Source organism: Procambarus clarkii, chromosome 27, assembly GCF_040958095.1.
Source record: "Procambarus clarkii isolate CNS0578487 chromosome 27, FALCON_Pclarkii_2.0, whole genome shotgun sequence".
Classification (NCBI taxonomy): Eukaryota; Metazoa; Arthropoda; class Malacostraca; order Decapoda; family Cambaridae; genus Procambarus; species Procambarus clarkii.
Window position 1 is genome coordinate 26,169,110 of NC_091176.1, and position 16,101 is coordinate 26,185,210.

Sequence of the window (16,101 nt, forward strand, 5' to 3'; positions counted from 1 at the left end):
AATTCGTAGATAATCTCTCGCGAAATGTAACACCACGAAATCCGTGAACAATCTCGCGAAGACACAGTCACTAATTTGGCTGGTTTCTATATTAGCGCTGTCATTTCACGAAATAACACGCCACCAAATATCTGTGGGTGTGCATGAAACCGCTGACGAAGCTGAACTGGGCTGAGGGAGGCTCCTGAGCTCCCTCGAGGCTACGCTGCCGTCTTGACTGCTGGCTTTGTTTAAATAACACTGCACTAGTATATTTAATGAATCCACTGGTTAACTGGTTCATCCGGTACTAAGATGACCAAATGTGGGTTCATAGGACCGAATATTCCGGTTCCGAAGGTCCAAATAATTCGGTTTCGAAGGACCAAATAATGTGGGAACCGACCTGTGAGATTTATATTTATTTAATTTATATGAATTTATATTTACGTTAATTTATATACTTCGATAGCAATTTGTATAATGATAAGTGGACTGTATTTCTGCAATAATCTCAATCTCACAAATCGATCCTCTACACATTAAGGGGGGTTTATTAGTTTATATATATGCAGCCAATCAAACTACAGTAACTACATACATTGAAGAGGTTCCTTATCTTATAGTACAGCAGGTTAGTCCACCAGGTATAACTAGGGTGTAGACACCAAATTATCCTCTTTGAGGTAGCTTCCGTCTTTGACTGGCTGGCCTTTGTTTGTCCAGATTTCAGAAAGTGATAGAAGGGTCACATTTACTCTACTTTAATATTGATAATTAAGTTAATTTATATAAGATGTTTTTATGATGGTAAAGTCCAAAGACTAATGTATTTAAGAACAATTCCCAGCAGAATAGCTGGTGAATTATAATAGTATGTGGTGATGATATCCCGTTTTCTATAGACGGTAATTCCACTACAAGTTACGTTTTCTATGGGTAACTTGCTTATACAACAGCAATTATCTGTATGATTATAAATGGTGTCGGATTTTCCGACATATATAGACATAGGTTAGGTTAGGTTAGGTGTTTAGGTTCTGTTGGCGATTATTTGTATTTGTAGTACGTGGGTGAAGCATTTATAGCGTTGTGATTCGAACAAAATTCGTCAGTGAAACACTTGTTCCGGATATGTTCGAACGTCAGCAGTTGTGAGTCGTGTGTAAACCGCTTTTCATTCATAAACAGGGGGTTTGGCGGGTGCATGGAATCACTTTTGGATCTTTGTTTGGAGGATGGGCTGATAGAAGACAGCAATGCAATATTTAAAAGATGTTCGAGCGCAAGCAATTGAGTCGTGTGTAAAGCTTTTTTCATTCATAAACAGGAAGTTTGGCGAGTGGATTAACGAACATTTGGCCTTTGTTGATGAGGAATCTTTTATAGAGGTCGATCCGAAGAGAGAAAATAAACGAAGCATAGTTCAAGAGAAGTTCGACGTCATCACTTATGAGATGTGTTTAAATTGTTTCTCATTCATAAACAGGTTTGGTGGCTATTGTAAGTAAAGTAACTGTCAGGAGAATCCTAGTCATTATTTATGAGGACGGGCTGCAAATAAAAAGTTTAGTACGTGGGTGATGTTTTAGAGAGGTGCGCTCGAACACTAGAAGCGGGCAGAGCACTGTTCGAATTTTGTTTAATGTAATCAGTTGCGAATCATGCAGCACATCGTGTTGTGGTGATGGGCTGTTGGCCTATCAAGGTTGTAAGTACAACAACAACATTAATACTTGCCCAAGACACTTGGCTGGTTCATGGTTCAAGTTCGAAATTAGCTTTTTCCTAACCTGTATTTCTTGGTGTAGTAATCAAACTTGACTTTCCTGAATATTTTATCAGGCAAGGACAACACATTCATGCGACATATATCCAAACCGGTTTGAGTAGAGCAAAACAAAAAAAAGAGCTCATCGTAGAATAACTTGACTCTTTTAGGGGTCAAGGAAAGGTTTGTGAATAACAGACCCTTCGCTGTCTTCTTCAGAGGGGTTGAAAGTAACTCCTTTGGTGCCTTTGAGCTGGGTGCAGCTAATGGTAGAGGTCGTATCCCCATACTTTCCAAGGTTTTGATACACATATTAATAATTTTGAGTCCATACTGCCTGGTGAAGTTGGCATCCGCATTTGATATTATATATATAATGGGCAACAAAAACGTTCACCAGTGTGAAATATTGGTTGACAGCACCAGGTTGGGCTGCCGTTACCTGTGGCAGGTGGCTACAGGTAACCAATCTCCCAATCCTGAGCACATGTGTAAACTGTGCAAAATGAAAATGTGCTCATCGTATTGGCGTTTGCCTTTCCATTGGAGACTTTCGGCGCTGTGGAGAGGGCGGACCTGCATGGGTAACAGCTTCTCCTCCATATCAACCTACCCTGGCTTTGCGCCCTGGAGAGGCCACTCTAGACCGACAACGAGAGCGCAATTCCATAGTCTCCTGAGACTGATAGATGCCTACTACTACTACTATTATATCCAGTCATTACATTAGATCCAGCCATTACATTAGAAGGTCAGGGGTGCCATAGGCACAATCAAAGAACGCTGTATGAACATCAGAGGTCCACGGTTGTTCAACATATTCCCAGCGAGCATAAGAAATATTACTGGACGAAACGTGGACATCTTCAAGGGAAAACTGGATAGTTTTCTTTAGGAAGTGCCGGACCAACCGGGCTGTGGTGGGCCTGCGCGCCGCTCCAAGCAACAGCCTGTTGGACCAAGCTCTCACAAGTTAAGCCTGGCCCCGGGGCGGGCTTGAGGAGAACTCCCAGAACCCCATCCAAGTACAATCCAGGTAAATGACCTGCCGGTTTAAGGTACCTGGCGCTCCAGAATAACTTCATTCTGGTGATGTTGAGGATAAACTCATAACCCATCCAAGTGTTGCCAGTGTTGGCTCCCATACACACACATGACACACCAGTAGTTACCTCTTCACACAACCTCTGTAACCCTTCATGTGGTTCAGGATGGCCGCATTAATAAGGACATCCCTAACTGTGTTAACAAACAACAGGAGGCGGAGGGCGGCTGGAAGCTGGGTGAGAGGTTCAGGGCTCCGTGTACACTTTGCATCATAACTACACAATAATATATAATTCCCCGCCTAAATATTTAACTAGGACATATGCTGCTACCGCGCGACCACAGAGACGCGTGGGCAATATGCTGTTATACCACACGGCGACTAGTGTGAAGGTCGAGAGTCTTGAAGCTCCGCGTGTTAGTAAGGCAGCACGGAGCGTGCAGACACAGAGCTGCCCGTAGGAGGCGCCTCATTCATCTTGACTAATTTGTCAGTGGTTTAATATAAGCCCGTGTCCCAGCTGGCGTGACGGACGTGTGTGTGGTCACCTTGGTGTGCCTGCACGATCACACTCTAGCTCTTGGACCCCGCTTTTCTACCCGTTGGTTGTCAAATGCAATGACTGCTGGCCTATTTCTCTATCATACCTGCTTCTAAAGTTATGAATGAAGTTAGCCTCTATACTCTGCTCCTTTAGGTCATTCCATTTACTCACTACTCTTACGCTAAAAGAAAACTTTCTAACATCTCCGTGACATATCTGAGTCTCAAGCTTCCATCCGCGTGCCCTTATTCTACTGTTATTCATTGTAATCACGTCCTCAGTTTCCACCTTGTCAATCCCTCTAAGTATTTTATACGCGCGCGCTCGTGTGTATGTGTGTATACTCACCTATTTGTGCTTGCAGGAGTCGAGCTCTGGCTCTTTGGTCCCGCCTCTCAACTGTCAATCGACTGGTGTACAGATTCCTGAGCCTACTGGGCTCTATCATATCTACATTTGAAACTGTGTATGGAGTCAGCCTCCACCACATCACTGCCTAATGCATTCCATTTACTAACTACTCTGACACTGAAAAAGTTTTTTTCTAATATCTCTGTGGCACATCTGGGTACTAAGTTTCCACCTGTGTCCCCTTGTTCGTGTTCCACTCGTGCTGAAGAGTTTGTCCACCTTGTCAATTCCCCTGAGAATTTTGTAGGTGGTTATCATGTCTCCCCTTACTCTTCTGTCTTCCAGGGACGTGAGTTTCAGCCCCTTTAGCCTTTCCTCGTAGCTCATACCTCTCAGTTCCGGAACGAGTCTGGTGCCATACCGCTGAATCTTCTCTAACTTTGTCTTGTGTTTAACTCAGTATGGACTCCAAGCTGGAGCTGCATATTCCAGGATTGGTCTGACATAAGTGGTATACGGAGTCCTGAACAATTCCTTACATGAGTTTCTAAAAGCAGTTCTTATGTTGGCCAGTCTAGCATATGCCGCTGATGATATCCTTTTGATGTGGGCCTCTGGGGACAGGTTAGAGAGAGAGAGAGAGAGAGAGAGAGAGAGAGAGAGAGAGAGAGAGAGAGAGAGAGAGAGAGAGAGAGAGAGAGAGAGAGAGAGAGGGAGGGAGGGTGACAGACAGACAGACAGACAGACAGACAGACAGAGAGCATGGTTGCGTGCAGGCAAAGTGAACCACGTAGTTCATATAGCTCAAAGATGATGGTTCATTCTGTGTTACATAATACATTATAATTATCGCACCAATGCTTCACGACGTGTAACTAGGTCATACACAGCAACATTAATGCCGGGAATGTAGTGATGACTACGGGGATTGGCCCCAATTGTTGGCCCCGGACGTCGGCCGTGGTTGTGAACACGTGAAGCTGGTGTTAGTGCCTCAGGCAGTGGAGTAGGGCGTCACGTCACCTGGTGTAGCTGAACGTTGCACAGGCAGGTGTCTGGTGCTGTTGCTGGGTGTTGCACAGGCAGGTGTCAGGTGCTGTTGCTGGGTGTTGCACAGGCAGGTGTCAGTTGCTGTTGCTGGGTGTTGCACAGGTAGGTGTCAGGTGCTGTTGCTGGGTGTTGCACAGGCGGGTGTCAGGTGCTGTTGCTGGGTGTTGCACAGGCAGGTGTCAGGTGCTGTTGCTGGGTGTTGCACAGGCAGGTGTCAGGTGCTGTTGCTGGGTGTTGCACAGGCAGGTGTCAGGTGCTGTTGCTGGGTGTTGCACAGGTAGGTGTCAGGTGCTGTTGCTGGGTGTTGCACAGGCAGATGTCAGGTGCTGTTGCTGGGTGTTTCACAGGTAGGTGTCTGTGTCCAACCCGTTCTCGCACTTTCGAATAGTCAGTATTGACTTATTAAATACGTGCATATGTGACATACTAATTTATTGTGAATATTTTAGTTTACCTTAAAATTTTAATTTAAAAATATTACCTTAATATTTTAGGGAACCGGTCGGCCGAGCGGACAGCACGCTGGACTTGTGATCCTGTGGTCCTGGGTTCGATCCCAGGCGCCGGCGAGAAACAATGGGCAGAGTTTCTTTCACCCTATGCCCCTGTTACCTAGCAGTAAAATAGGTACCTGGGTGTTAGTCAGCTGTCACGGGCTGCTTCCTGGGGGTGGAGGCCTGGTCGAGGACCGGGCCGCGGGGACACTAAAGCCCCGAAATCATCTCAAGATAACCTTGAAAAGCTTCATAGAAAACACCGACCTTACCTAACCATCTTAGTATGTTAAGATAAGCATCTTATTGCTTCGTAATTACAATTATTACTTAACCTATTATAGGTATTGGCTAAGTAATAATTGTAATTACGAAGCAATATGATACTTATCTTAACATACTAAGAAGGTTAGGTAAGGTCGGTGTTTTCTATGAAGCTTTTCAAGGTAAACTAAAATATTCATAATAAATTAGTATGTCACATATGCACGTATTTAATAAGTCAAAATTGACTATACGAAAGTGCGAGAACGGGTTGCTGTGTCGTCTTGTCCTAAGGGTTATCATCTCCAGCGGCCTTCAATGGGACAGAAAGCCGGCGGGTTGTCAAGGGCCTATTCCCACCACCCCGGTCCATTATTCCTGAGGATGACTCACAATCGGGGATCCTGGGTTCGATTTCCTAACGGGACAAAATATGTTGGGCACTTTTCCTTTCACCCAATGCGCCTGTTCATCTAGTAGTAAATAACAAAACGAATTATTTACTAAATTAACACAAACAGTACCCCCAAGCAAACATCTTAACAGAATTGGTTAAGTTAACTAATCCGATATAGGCAGGAGTTAACCGAACATAAGGTCAACTTCACCACCAGATACGTGGCCTTGTCCGCCATGTTGTTCGAAATTCAGAGTAACGGCGCTCGCGCATGCGCACCTAGACAAGAGTCGCGACTTTGACACGCATGTACATCCGACTACGAATTATTTCTACCATTTAAATAATAAGAATGCGTCAGACAGTGTGGGGATGTATTCAACGTTCCTTCCCTTCCTCCGCAGGGGCTGACAGTGGTGGGGACCTTCCTGCCGGGGTACCTGCCGGGGTGGCCGGTGGAGAACATGACTCTCTGGCTCTCCCTCGCCGAGGGCCTCCTCCTCCCGCTAGTCCTGGGCCTCGTCGACGCCACCTTCAGCGAGGCCGCCGGTTCCTCCTGCTCCAGGGACAAGCCACAACCACACAAGTATGACGGTCAGTATGCGCAGTGTTTATGTACGATAGTTTCTCAGGTAGGCCTAGTAACTCCATTGTCACAGAAGGAGGGTGATGGAGCCACAGGAGGAGGGTGATGGAGCCACAGGAGGAGGGTGATGGAGCCACAGGAGGAGGGTGATGGAGCCACAGGAGAAGGGTGATGGAGCCACAGGAGGAGGGTGATGGAGCCACAGGACTGGGGCAGAGTAAATTGGCCTCAGGCCGAACTTTAAAAATAGAAACACGCTTGTTTCACGTAGGAAGTGTACCTACTAAGGTACACTTTAGGAGCTAGAGAGGGAGCCTTGGAGGAGCCATAGAGGAGGGTGGGGTGAGAGGTGAGGGGGGGGGGGTCTAAGCCAGAACACGGGAGTGGCTCCTCCCCAGGGTGGGTCTAGGGGTGGAGAGTGCACGTCCGGGAGGTGTGGCTGGTATGTGCTCCACCCATATGTTATTTACCACGCTCAGGCTACAGGGTATGAACGTTCAGGTACACCCACGCTCAGGCTACAGGGTATGAACGTTCAGGTACACCCACGCTCAGGCTACAGGGTATGAACGCTCAGGTACACCCACGCTCAGGCTACAGGGTATGAACGTTCAGGTACACCCACGCTCAGGCTACAAGGTATGAACGCTCAGGTACACCCACACTCAGGCTACAAGGTATGAACGCTCAGGTACACCCACACTCAGGCTACAAGGTATGAACGCTCAGGTACACCCACACTCAGGGCGTTCATACCCTGATCGTTCAACGTATGAACGCTCAGGTACACCCACGCTCAGGCTACAAGGTATGAACGCTCAGGTACACCCACACTCAGGGCGTTCATACCCTGATCGTTCAACGTATGAACGCTCAGGTACACCCACACTCAGGCTACAACGTATGAACGCTCAGGTACACCCACACTCAGGCTACAAGGTATGAACGCTCAGGTACACCCACGCACAATAAAATGTCACAAACCTCTCTCACTGTGCTGACATGCAGAGTTAAGACAGCAGTGTTGCTGCCTCTCCTCTGACTCCTAGATCTTCCAAGATTCGATCTTTCTCTCTTGTCAAATCCCACCAAACACACAACCTAACTACAACGTTATTTTTTACTTGTTATTTCATTACAACCTTTTGCTTCCGTCGTGTGTGTGATGGGACATGCAGTGCTACCTTGATACCTGAGCCATACATCACGGAAAAAGCTGTTTAGGGATGTAATATCACGTCCAGATGGGCGTGATTACCTCTTGAGGTATGGTTTTGTCTTTGCCGGTGGTGTTGCGAGCAGAGGGGGAACTTCCATAGGACAAAAGAACTTCACTAGGACACTAAACGGTCAATAGGACAATAACAATTTACTAGGACAGCTAGGCTTCGCTAGGACAATATGACCTGTTGCCAGAGCTGTGTGCAATGTCTTCTGTCCCTTCCTTCCGGGAACTCTGGGAACCCTTCAGTCCGTTACTTTCTTTTCGTCAGTCCGCACACTCTCTTCCTGCCTGGGCTTCCGCTGGTTGTATTTGACCTGGTGATCCAGCAGCACCTCTCATTATTGTCGCCCCGTGAGTGTGACTTGGCAAGGAAGGCGTCACACGGAGGGGCTACTGCTGTAGCTCCTCCACATTATCACCCACTACACCCCAGTATCTGCCTTACATGCTGTTGTTGTTGTTGTTTTAGATTTAACTACTCGGAACAAAAAGTTCCAAGTAGCACAAGCTATGGCGAGCCCGTAGTGGACTTACCTGGCGCAGGAGCGAGGCTGTAACTCTGGCCTTACGGGCTTCACATAGACCTTAAATATGTCAGGTAGACATCCACAGGGCAACTGGGACAATGTCTGGCTCTGACATCGTGACACAGTGAGTACCGAGGCTCTGGTTGGTACTCAGATGAACAACAGCCAACAGTCTTGGGGTCCAGATACGGTGCAGGTAAACTCCCACCTTTGTCATTCATGTTACGTGTAGCGCTGGTCATAAGAGCAAGTTTTTGGTCGCAAGCTGCGGCCAAAACTAATTGTTAACCTGCAACTATAATTCCCGTTGTCAGGGACGAGAGTGGTTGATTGATGAAGATTAAGTCACCCAAGAGGTGACACGGGCATGAATAGCCCGTAAGTGGTAGATGTTTTGGAGTGAATGTGATCTTTGGTCGTGAAAGGATATACTGTGTGCTGAGCTCGCATTTAAATCGGCTGCTATCGCAGGGGAGGATACTGTTTGACAGTGTTTATGAGGGTGTCCAGCTGCTGGACACCTTTTATGACGAGAAGAGTGGCAGTGTTGATGGCTTCAGGGTGGTTACTGCAAGATTCAGGGACTCTTAAAGCTCTTCTAAGGTCGTTAGTTGCTTCACATTCCAGGAAATAGGGAAGTAGAAGTTTTTCTGTGATTGTTTCGCAGAAGATGCATGCCCAGTCTCTGAGTTCACCAATTTTCCAGTTGCATCTGTACGGGAAGCTTGCGCTTAGACTTATAGAGCTAATCTCCCCCCCCCCCCTCCCTACCAAGTGATCTATTGATCTTATCCAGGATGCAACGATTGATTGATTGATGAAGATGAAGCCACCCAAAAGGTGGCACGGGCATGAGTAGCCCGGTAGATTTTTTTTGGAGTGAATGTGATCTTTGGTTGATGATGCAACACGCCCGGGAACCTTTTGTACTCCTAGGTAAACAGAAACATCAGTTGGAAGGAAAAGTGCCCAACCGTTTCTGTTCCGCCCAGGGATTGAAGCCGGGTTCCTTGATAGGAAGGCCACTGTGATGCAGGACCATTTGACTGTTGCTGGAGGGCCACAGCACAGCGTGGAGAAGATGGCTACACTTCACTACGAGCGCTAAATAGTCCTAGCATAAAGTCAACCATGGATGAGCAGTCCATCCACTTGGACTGTGATATGATACAGCGGAATCCTCGTTTCTTGCCGTTTGGCGTTCGATCCCCGACGGTCCAAGAGGTTGGGCAGTTTTTCCTTGTAGTTACCTCTTGCTTCTATAATTCATTCATACTGTTGAAGTGTGAACTGATCTACCATGAAGTTCATTAACAGAACTTTTGTAGACTATTGTTTGGTTCATTGTTTAATTGATCTTATTACAGTGTACATCACGATATAATTTGTTAGTTCAGGATACCTCAACACTCCAACCCATGTCCAACTCTTTTTTTCTTCTGTCGACAAAATTGTATTAGTAATAATTGGTTTATTCAAGAGTTACCATTCAGGTAAAGTCAGGAAAATTCACATTAAAAAGTAAACATTTGTGATAGCGAAAAATATTTACTAGAAAAAAAATTCAGTAAAGTTTGATTATAGGAGAGAAAATGGTCGGGTTTTTTTCCACGTTTGAGCTCTAGGTCTATAGGATAGGCCTAGGAACACCCTAATTATAGCAGTCTTGTTAGGCCGTCTTTGGAAGCCAAAGTTGAACAAGCTAGTTCAGGTTCCTGTGGTAACAACTTTGTCCAATTCTGAGTCTTGCATCTTCTACTCTGACCTTTTTACTGGAATTATTATTTTTTATTTTTTCCTGTTTATTTTTTCCTCAGCAAACAGTCCCTTGATAGACAGTTACTGCACTAATGTATGTTTATTGTTTCTTTATGTGGCCCTGTTAATACTTTACCTTTGAAAACGCATATTAATGACACAGTAAAAAGACACCTCGAACACTGTTTATGTGGACAGACGTAAATCTGTATTTACGTCTGTATGTAGGTTAGATTATCATTTTAAAAGCACTCCAATCACCTTCTGTGTTTGATTGTTCAATAAATCACTGAACTACATGTTTAACAGATCTAACCCTGTCCATGGAGGACAGAAGAAAATGTATATATGGTGGTTAGCATTGTAAATGTGTGGCCACGTCTGTGGTTGAAAATAATAGTAATAAAATAATGTTTCGTTTACAGCTGTTTTTTCCGGTGTTCACTTCTTTAAATATCCACCATTTTATCCACTACTAACAAATTTTCTTTGTGTTCTCTATATTGTCAAGAGCTCAATAGCTGCATAACTGTTCACCATTTCGTCCAGTGTTCACTAATTAACTTATTATTCACCATTTCGTGCCAGCTATTCACATAAACCATGAGACCTCTTTGTAAACGAGTGATGTTGACTCAAGAGGGTAATTGTGTTGTGCTCTTACAGACGGCGATGGGCCCTTCCGCTTGTTCCCGAAGGAGGAGGTGAAGTCGTTCCCCTTGACGAACGGCTCCCTCTTCTCTTCGCTTCTCAACATGAACGTCGACAACCCCTCCCAGATCCTCCCCTCCTACAGACGAGGTCAGTCCCAAACTGGTTTATATCCAGCAAACAACGCAACAACATTGTGTATTGGCTGGCATTATGATTGGGCCGTGAACCGCGGCCGCTGGGAGAAGTGTGCGTTATGACAGTGGATGAGTTGAGGGATGGATGAGTCAAGGTGGTGAGCGAGGTGAGGGTGCAGTAAGTGTGGTGAATGCTGGTTGATGATGTGTTCGGTGAACGTTGAGTGTGTGGTGAGTGCGAGATGAGTACGAGATGAGTACGAGCTTATGGTATGGTGAGTGGCCGAGTGCGTTACTAGTGGGTTATTAAGTGTGACGTGATAAAGAGTGCGTTACTATGCCTATCAACCTCTGGAGGATTATTAAGGCTATCAACCTCTGGAGGATTATTAAGGCTATCAACCTCTGGAGGATTATTAAGGCTATCAACCTCTGGAGGATTATTAAGGCTATCAACCTCTGGAGGGTTACTAAGGCCTATCAACCTCTGGAGGATTATTAATGCCACCACAATCATTTGCTCGCCAATCAGCAAGAATGCTTTATTCCTAGACAATGTTCAGGATTAAAGTAAACTCAGTGTACATATATAAATTAGCTGGGTATACACAGGTGTGTATTCTCACTACGTGGGACAGTGAGAGCCTTGGGGTGTAGTATAGGACTAACGGAGTATTGGTCATAACATATTGTTTTAACTTTAAGATGTAAATCATATCTAAGAATGCACTGATTCCTCACCTCCTAGCACCTCTTACCCCTTCAAAAACCATTTGAAGGGTTTGAAAAAAACTACAATCCCATACAATCATCCCTCTTACCTTTCCCCCTTCCACTTGCACCTATTTCAACACCCCACCCCACCCCCGTACACACAGACACACACACACCACTGAAGTCTGTGAATTTATGAAACCATTTTTTTGTTTTGGTTTATTGAAAGTCAAATGTGCAACTTTCTCATGACAACACCAGTATCGATCTCAGTGAGGTGAGGACCTGGCTCAGTGTTGTGGTCGTCGGAGTGCACACGGAGCCTGGGCGCCGGATTCATAAAGAAGTTATGCAACTACTTTCGAACCTGTAAATCTTTTTGCAATCTTTGGCGGCTTTGTTTACGTTTATTAAACAGTTTATGAGCTCATACGCACTAGGAGGCTATTTATAACAATAATACCATTTGAGTGTGACGTCTCGATGTTAGTAAACTGTTTAATAAATGTAAACAAAGCCTCCAAAGATTGCGAAAAGATGTACAGATTCGTGAATAGATGCATAAATGCTTGTTGAATCCTGACTCCTGTTGTAGAAAGTTGTAAAGTTTAACCTCGTGTCTGTCTATATATAGTCATGAACCCGTGGGTTCTGATCTAAATATAGCCATAAACCGACATGGTCTCTTTGTACCAGTGAGCTATGGATATAAGCTTATATATTTTCTAACAATATAACAGTAAATAATTCTATATTGCATAACAGTGGGAGATTTTCCACATCATTGGCTCTGAAGCCATTACTGTAGTTGTTATCTAATGGTTGAACCTGTCTGCGTTACCCAGGGGGCGGAGCAGGGATGAAGATGGGCGTATCGTCCCAAGAGATACGCGGCCTTGTTGGGACGGGCCCGCCGCCACGCATCAGGGATCCTTACGGCCCGCCCTACTTCCCTAGGGAACCCACAGAGTCCTTAGGGTCGGCCACAACCAGCAGTCAAGACCCCATCTACTCTGACCCTCTTTCTAAGGTACTTCGAATTTGTTTTTCTCAGTGTTCTCTTATATAGGTAGTGATGAACTATATAAAGGAGAGTAGACGGTAGATATTTTGAAACATTTTCGTAAAAAATGCACCTTTACATCACTATGAATGTTAAGCAGTGAACTCTGTCTCTGTTTTTATTCAGGTTGGAAGCGTCGACAGCTCTATGAAGGAGGACCACATTTATGCTACACTCTCAGAAACCTTTGGTTCCATGTCATCCCTAAGTGATGGGTACCTTGGCGACGACCAGCGCTGCTCCTCCGTCACCACTGTAGCCAACGATGACTTCGAGTTCCACGATCCTCGCGCTAGGGTGACGCCGGAACCCGTCCGCTACACGGCAGAGGGCAACACCGCCCTGGCAGACGCTTGCGCCATGACGGTCGCAAACCGTCCTCCGGCGAAGCTCCCGCCCGAAGCTCACCTTTCCGCCTCCGAGGACGTTTACCATCTCTCTACCAACACTGAATCCTCGACAACGTACTCCGTGGCCTCCTCCTTCAGGTCCTCGTGTTCCCAGGTCACTGCTACTATTGAGAACAATGACGTCAATACCATTAAAGATGATAAAAAAGACGACAGTGAAAGTCCACAGGAAATTGGTTTTTACAACACTGGCTTTGAATGTGACACATTGGAATTAAAAAAAGAATATTTCCGAGACCGTGGGCCGGTAGACAGCTTGGATCTACGCTTGAGCAAAGAAAAAAAAGAGAAGGCAGGCGACGGAACACTGTCACGCAAGCATCGCTCGTCTTCTCTGTCGATGAATGATTTGGACCGCCTTGACCCTAACCCAGATAAGGAAGAGGAAATGATGTTCATTCTTCCTGTTAAGAGCGAGTCGATGCTGAGTCTATACCGTCTCTACCTGGCAGAGGACGAGGCGGGCACCAGCCTTCACTACTCCGTCGAGGTGTCACGATCTGAGGGTGACTTGTCGGTTCTTGCTGCTGTCGAGAACAGCGTCATCGGAGAGGGCAAGAGCGAGAGCGCTCTGCATGAAGTCTACCAGAAGCGCCGGACACCGGAGACCGCTGGGAGCCGCGTCAAACGTCAGCACAAGATCCAGCGTGCCAAGGGAATGCAGCAGCGGGCCAGGAGGACTCCAGCAGTCGTCTCCGCCTCCATCACTAGCCACGGCACCCCAACAACCAACAGCGGAAATGGCATGCAAGTGGCTGTCATGGACAAGATTCGTAGGAGAAACGGAATAATCACCATTCAGGACCCATCAGTGTTATCCGTAGAGGAGCTGTTCCGTGTCCTGGACCGGGCATCGTCCACGGCAGCCGTGCCGTACACAGACACGGGCGATCGTACTCACTCCCCACTCCCGGTTCCCGTAACCCGACCAGAGCCAGACTTCAAGAAAATATTTGTGAGTGAATACCTGTAATTATTGCATTCGAGACAAGTTAATAAGTGTACATTCTTGGAGACAGACAAGTTCTCAACAGGAACAGTAGCAGACAAGGCCGAGTGGCACTGACACCGCGCAAATATTGAAACAAAATAACAAGTAATATATCAATGAAAATATTATATACTGACACGTTAAAAAAGTTTGTGAAAACATATTGTGTATAATTGATGCGCAACGTTTGTGCTGTAATAAAAAGTGAAGAAATGTACGTAAAACGCTCATAAAGGTACTTACTCTTCATAAGTACAAACTGGAGGCGCCCAGCTTGTGGCACTGTAAACTGTCAGTGCACAACCTCAGTCCTGGCTGGTGAGGGCCACTGGCAGCCGTCCAAGCTAAACACTAAGGCCACACAAGACAATAACAAGAGTAACGTGTTATTATCATAAAACACTGGAGCATGGCACAGTGACCCCAGGGTCATGTAACACCAGAATACGGACATTGGTAGTCAGTTTGTTGTACCATTTGAGCCAACTAACCCCACCTACTAGCCTACCTTCTTGAAATCTCGCGTTCTCCAAATCTTAAAGTGCTCGTAAAATGTATATAAACTGCTGTATAGTTGCTCCTCTTTATAGCTATTAAGTTCTCAGATGTCCTTTTTTATGAAAATATTGCGTACATGGTTATTTACGGCTCATAATGTGTTTATTATTATTATTATTATTATTATTATTACAATATTGGTAAGATGTGTACATATTATATTTGATTACAAGCTCTGTATCTTAATAAAGTTAATTGATACTGCATTAAGTAAATGATTCCTGGATTATACTCACTCTGATCCAGGTGCGTCAGGGGTCCACATGCTCCCTCCACTTGTCAGGGCCCCACATGCTCCCTCCAATTGTCTGGTGCCCATATGTTCCCTTCACTTGTCAGGGGGCCATATGTTCCCTCCACTTGATGCCAGTGATCTTACCCATTTTCACTCATACGAGGAAGGCTGTGAAATGTAGGGATTCTATTTTACTGATTTAAATATGATTCGAAACATTAGGTGAAGTCGATAGTAAATGTCAGAAGTCGAGCATCGTGTCGTGTGCTTCAGAGTCTGGGTCATCTTGCTACTTGAGCATTTCTTCTCGAGACGGTTCTTTAGTCCTGTACTTTTTTGTCATATTGAATTGCATTTAAGCTAGTCCTTGAAACTATTGAAGCTCGGACTATCTCCTGATAGTGGCCATTATTCTGTGCCGATGGCGAGATCATTTTGTTCTAGTTTACGTCATGAAACTGTCCGGTGGGAGACGAAGTTGTTAGACGTGAACATAAGGCTACTTTGCACTTCTCAGACATTCATAATTTGGATCACCTAGACAAAGAATTATATGATAGAGAGGCTGTTTTAGTTTATATTTGACAGCCGAGACACCGTCTCCCTACAGGTCTCAAGGTCCGGGACCTTCATCAACTTCATCCTGGTAGGCAGACTTAACAGATCATGGATGCTTTCTCAGCAGTTGAGAGGACAACTCTTTCAGTAACGGCATGGAGGGAAACTCTCAGTCGTGGAGTGGAGGGAAACTCTCAGTCGTGGAGTGGAGGGACACACTGCACGTGGGATCATGGAGGAGACGTCACCGTCTCAGGAGTGTGTGCTGGGTGTCCTCACACCACACTACCGCATGTGCATGTGCGTTCAAATCACTGCATTTCAATATATTTGTTATCCTGTGAATTTTTCTAATTTTTATATATAACTTATTTACGATAAATGTTCCTTCGCATGTAATTCGATTTTTGTATGTGAACTTATATGTTAAACCACTGTACAAAATAAAATAAATTTTCAGGTATCTTTTGGTGTTTGATCCTTTGAGTAGGGTTAACAGTTGTTTAGCATTGTCATGCTTGGGCCTGGTCTTGGACTTCCTGAGAGCACACACTTGTGTTAAGAGTGTTTGCCGCGTCAAACAATTTTCCTTGTGTGTGAACTTGATACCCATTCCCTTCATACCCATCTGTCCCTCTGTATGTTGGCCTTGTTCCCGGCCCGACCCTTCATTCCCTTCACAACCCTTCCTGCAACCTCCCCTCACAAGTATTATTATATATCTCGACTAGGGACAGAGATGAGTATTAGTAAACCATGAGTGATCTTGAGTAAGTGAAGGCGGAGGCTG

At 45.4% G+C, this 16,101-nt stretch overlaps 1 protein-coding gene across 1 annotated transcript in view; it reads left to right on the forward strand.

The window, feature by feature from the left end:
- The window catches only part of LOC123762567 (uncharacterized), a 119,027-nt gene extending 103,251 nt beyond the window's left edge, over positions 1-15,776 (forward strand). Inside the window, exons 3-6 of the mRNA XM_045749101.2 lie at positions 6,303-6,492; positions 10,661-10,795; positions 12,342-12,526; positions 12,686-15,776. Of these exons, the coding sequence (XP_045605057.2) occupies positions 6,303-6,492; positions 10,661-10,795; positions 12,342-12,526; positions 12,686-13,942 (1,767 nt within the window). The 3' untranslated portion in view covers positions 13,943-15,776. The remainder of the gene's footprint in view (positions 1-6,302; positions 6,493-10,660; positions 10,796-12,341; positions 12,527-12,685) is intronic.
- The last annotated feature ends 325 nt before the right edge of the window (positions 15,777-16,101 follow it).